The sequence below is a fragment of the Colobus angolensis genome, unplaced genomic scaffold, assembly GCF_000951035.1.
Source record: "Colobus angolensis palliatus isolate OR3802 unplaced genomic scaffold, Cang.pa_1.0 Scaffold107, whole genome shotgun sequence".
Classification (NCBI taxonomy): Eukaryota; Metazoa; Chordata; class Mammalia; order Primates; family Cercopithecidae; genus Colobus; species Colobus angolensis.
In genome coordinates this window covers 3,554,245-3,558,007 of record NW_012111697.1, presented here as the reverse complement: position 1 = coordinate 3,558,007, position 3,763 = coordinate 3,554,245, and the positions used below count along the sequence as shown (strand labels likewise).

Here is a 3,763-nt window from a genome sequence, read left to right as displayed (position 1 = left end):
CAGTGGTGTGATCTTGGCTCACTGCAACCTCCACCTCCCAGGCTAGAGCGATTCTTCTGCCTCAGCCTCCTGAATCACTGGGACTACAGGCATGCGCCACTACACCTAGCTAATTTTGTATTTTTAGTAGAGATGGGGTTTCTCCATGTTGGTCAGGCTGGTCTTGAACTCCTGACCTCAGGTGATCTGCCCACCTCAGCCTCCCAAAATGCTGGGATTACAGGCATGAGCCACCCCACCTGGCCAATTTGTCCTTTTTTAGACAGAGTTTCTTTCATGTTGCCCAGGCTGGAGTGCAGTGGTGTGATCTTGGCTCACTGCAACCTCCACCTCCCAGGCTAGAGCGATTCTTCTGCCTCAGCCTCCTGAATCACTGGGACTACAGGCATGCGCCACTACACCTAGCTAATTTTGTATTTTTAGTAGAGATGGGGTTTCTCCATGTTGGTCAGGCTGGTCTTGAACTTTTGACCTCAGGTGATCTGCCCGCCTTAGCCTTCCAAAGTGCTGGGATTACAGGCATGAGCCACCGCACCCAGCTATATCTGTTCTTTTAAATTATGTTTACCTCTTTTTGCCTCCCTCAATAGAAAAGAATCATCATAAAGGAAGAATTTTTGTCTGCTTTATTCACCATTGTATCTAAAGCAGTGCCTGGTACACAGGAAGTACTCTATAAATATTTGCTGAATGCAAGAATTTCTTATGGAAATGAAGGAAGCATTTGGGGACTAGGAGAGGGAGCTATGAAAGAGAACTGCTTTCCTTCCTCCCGCGTCTGGCCTCTAAAGCTTCTCCCACACTGTCTGGGGTGCAGTGTCCAGATGGAACTGGGTTAGGGACCTCTTCTTACACATTCTGTGTCCATCAACATTGTGATTATTTGTGGAATTACCTGTTTACATGCATGTATTCATCCCCTGCAATGAGATCTTCCTAAAACCCAAATCCCTCTCCCTGCTTAAAACCCTTTGATGGGAGCCAGGCATGGTGGCTCACTCCTATAATCCCAGCAGCTTGGGAGGCCAAGGTGGGCAGATCACCTGAGAACCAGGAGTTCCAGACCAGCCTGATCAACATGGTGAAAACCCCAACTTTACTAAAAATACAAAAATTAGCTGTGTGTGGTGGTGCGTGCCTGTAATCCCAGCTGTTTGGGAGGTTGAGGCAGGAGAATTGCTTAAACCTGGGAGTCGGAGGTTGCAGTAAACTGAGATTGCATCACTGCACTTCAGCCAGAGTGACAGAGTGAGACTCCATCTCAAAAAACAAACAAACAAACAAAACCCTCGATGGCTCCTCGGGAGCCCTGGAGACAAAGTCTGGGCTCCTCATCACGGCCCACAGATCCTTTATGAATTGGTCCCTGTTGCTGCTGTAGCCACGTTTATTTTAATATATTTTTTTTAAACAGAGATGGGGGTCTCCCTTATGTTGCTCAGGCTGGTCTGGAAATCCTGGCCTCAAGCTGTCCTCCTGCCTCAGCCTCCCAAAGTAATGAGAGATTACAGGTGTGAGCCACTGTGCCTGGCCCACACTGATAGTTTTGAGCAGTGGTATGAGATCCTCCACCTCTGGACCTTTGATCTTCTTGTTCCTTCTGCCTGAAACATTATTTGCCTACCTGACTTCTCAAATCAGCTGTCTCCTCCTCCAGGGAGTCTCCCCTGACCCTTCTCCTCCTGGGCTAGGTCAGGTCTCTCCTTTTGGCCTCCCTCAATCCCCTGGAGTCTTCTCATCCCAGCTCAAAACATTCTGGTGATGGGTCTGTCTTCCCACTGGACTGTGAGCTCCTTGAGGGGAGCGTCCAGGGCTGTCTTGGTCCCTGCTCTATCCCCAGCATCGCCCACAGGACGACCACACAGCAGGCTCTCTTTAGGAGCTCAGTGGCTCTCAGAATGGCATAGGCTGTCTTTAGAGTGTTGGTCTGAGTCCTGTGTCGGGCTTGGAGTGGGGAAAGGGGGAGTGGTGTTGGGGTGCAAGCACTAGTTTTAATTCCTTGACGATCCCTTGCACTGGGAGGACACACAGCACAGTAAGCCCTTTTCGGAGTCTGAGTCTTCTCTTTAAGGGGACACAGCAGATACACTCTCATGATTGGATCTGATTCCTTTACAAGTCCCGACACGGGGCAGGCACACAGTAGGCCCTATGGGCTTTGGGTTTAGTTTCTTTGCCTCTCTCATCACAGGGCGGGCACATGGCGGGCTCCCTAAGGGTCTAGGTCTCCTTTGGTCATTGCCCAGCACTGGAGGTAGGTGATTCGTTATCCCGAAACTAACCACCGAGGTGGGTGGTCCGCGAAGACTGCGGAGGGAGTGAAGGCTGAGTCGAGAGGCGGGGCCTAAGGGGGCGAGACCCGGGAAACTGACAGCGAGGGGCGTCAATTAGGGACCTAGGCGCTTAAGAGACTTGGGGCTGGTGGCCCACACTCCAGGGTCTTCGGGGAGGAGAGGACTAAGACACTACAGTCTTTTAGGGAGCAAGGATCCAGGCTCCTGGATTATGTGAGAGGAAAGAGATGAAGGCCCAGACGCCTGGGGTCTCCGAGGTGGGGAGGCCAAATTCCAATATGTGGAGCTGCACACTTAGGCTCCCTAGCGGGTGTAGTCAGTATCAGCGGGAAGAATGCAGCAGAGGAGCACGCGCCAAGAGGTCTGACCGGTAATTTTTATTGTGTCTCTGCTCCCCTTCCGCCCCCCGCACAGTTCGGATAGGCTAGGCTGGGCACGCGGCCCCCGAAACGGTACGTGTACTTGCGCCCCCCGCTCTTGCGCACGATGTCGCGGCGATAGTAGTAGCGCAGGCCTCGGCTCAGCTTCTCGTAATTCATGCCCGGCTTTCTCTTGCGCTCGCCCCACAGCCGAGCCACCTAGGACAGAGGCCGGGCTCGGTCGGAGTGGGAAGGGGCGGGGCTTGGCAATAGTTGGGCGGGTCGGGCCTGGGGGCGGTGTGCAGTGCAGACCTGGGCGAGGCCCCGCGGAGCCTGGTGGAGACTGGGTTGGTTGAGGCATAAGTCCAGGCGGGAGATTGGGTTTGAGAAGGGTTGGGCGGGGCCCCGAGTGGGCCGGGGAGGGGCGGGGCCAAGGGCTAGGCGATTGAACCTAGCCCTTGGGCGGGGCTAAATTGAACTAGAGGAAACGGAGCAGGACTTGGCTGGGCGGGGGAGCTGCCCCACCTCTTTGGGGTCGCACAGCTGGAACTCACGGCTGTTGCCAGTCCAACGGATGCAGCTGCTACGCGCCCCGTCGTGGAGCAGCTCCAGGAGGAACTGCCACAGCTGAATGGGACCTGCAGGATGAAGGGAGGGGCACACTCAGTCTTCCCGGCCCTAGATCACACCACTTCAATGATCTAGAGGTCCGGGTCCTCTCAACTCGGGACCCAGGAGTCCGGATCCTCCCCTTCTCTGAGATCCACGAGTTCAGATCCCTCTATATAGGGGACCCAACAGTCAGTTTTGGAGACTCAAGCGTCCAGGGCCCCAGTCTCAGAGACTTAGGAGTTTGGCCTCCCCATCTCGGAGACCCAGGAGTCTGGGCCTTCATCGCTTTCGTTTTATATAATCCAGCAGCCTGGGTCCTCATCCCCTTGGTCCCTATAAGACTACCAGTGTCGCCGGGCGCGGTGGCTCAAGCCTGTAATCCCAGCACTTTGGGAGGCCGAGACGGGCGGATCACGAGATCAGGAGATCAAGAGCATCCTGGCTAACACTGTGAAACCCCGTCTCTACTAAAAAATACAAAAAAACTAGCCGGGCGAG

General features: G+C 54.2%; 1 protein-coding gene across 1 annotated transcript in view; it reads right to left on the bottom strand.

Moving 5' to 3' along the window:
• Positions 1-2,652: 2,652 nt before the first annotated feature.
• ETV2 (ets variant 2) overlaps positions 2,653-3,763 on the bottom strand; it is a 3,638-nt gene continuing 2,527 nt past the window's right edge. Inside the window, exons 4-5 of the mRNA XM_011948194.1 lie at positions 3,179-3,291; positions 2,653-2,872 (exon numbers count right to left, since the gene is read on the bottom strand). Coding sequence (XP_011803584.1) covers positions 2,672-2,872; positions 3,179-3,291 — 314 coding nt within the window. The 3' untranslated portion in view covers positions 2,653-2,671. The remainder of the gene's footprint in view (positions 2,873-3,178; positions 3,292-3,763) is intronic.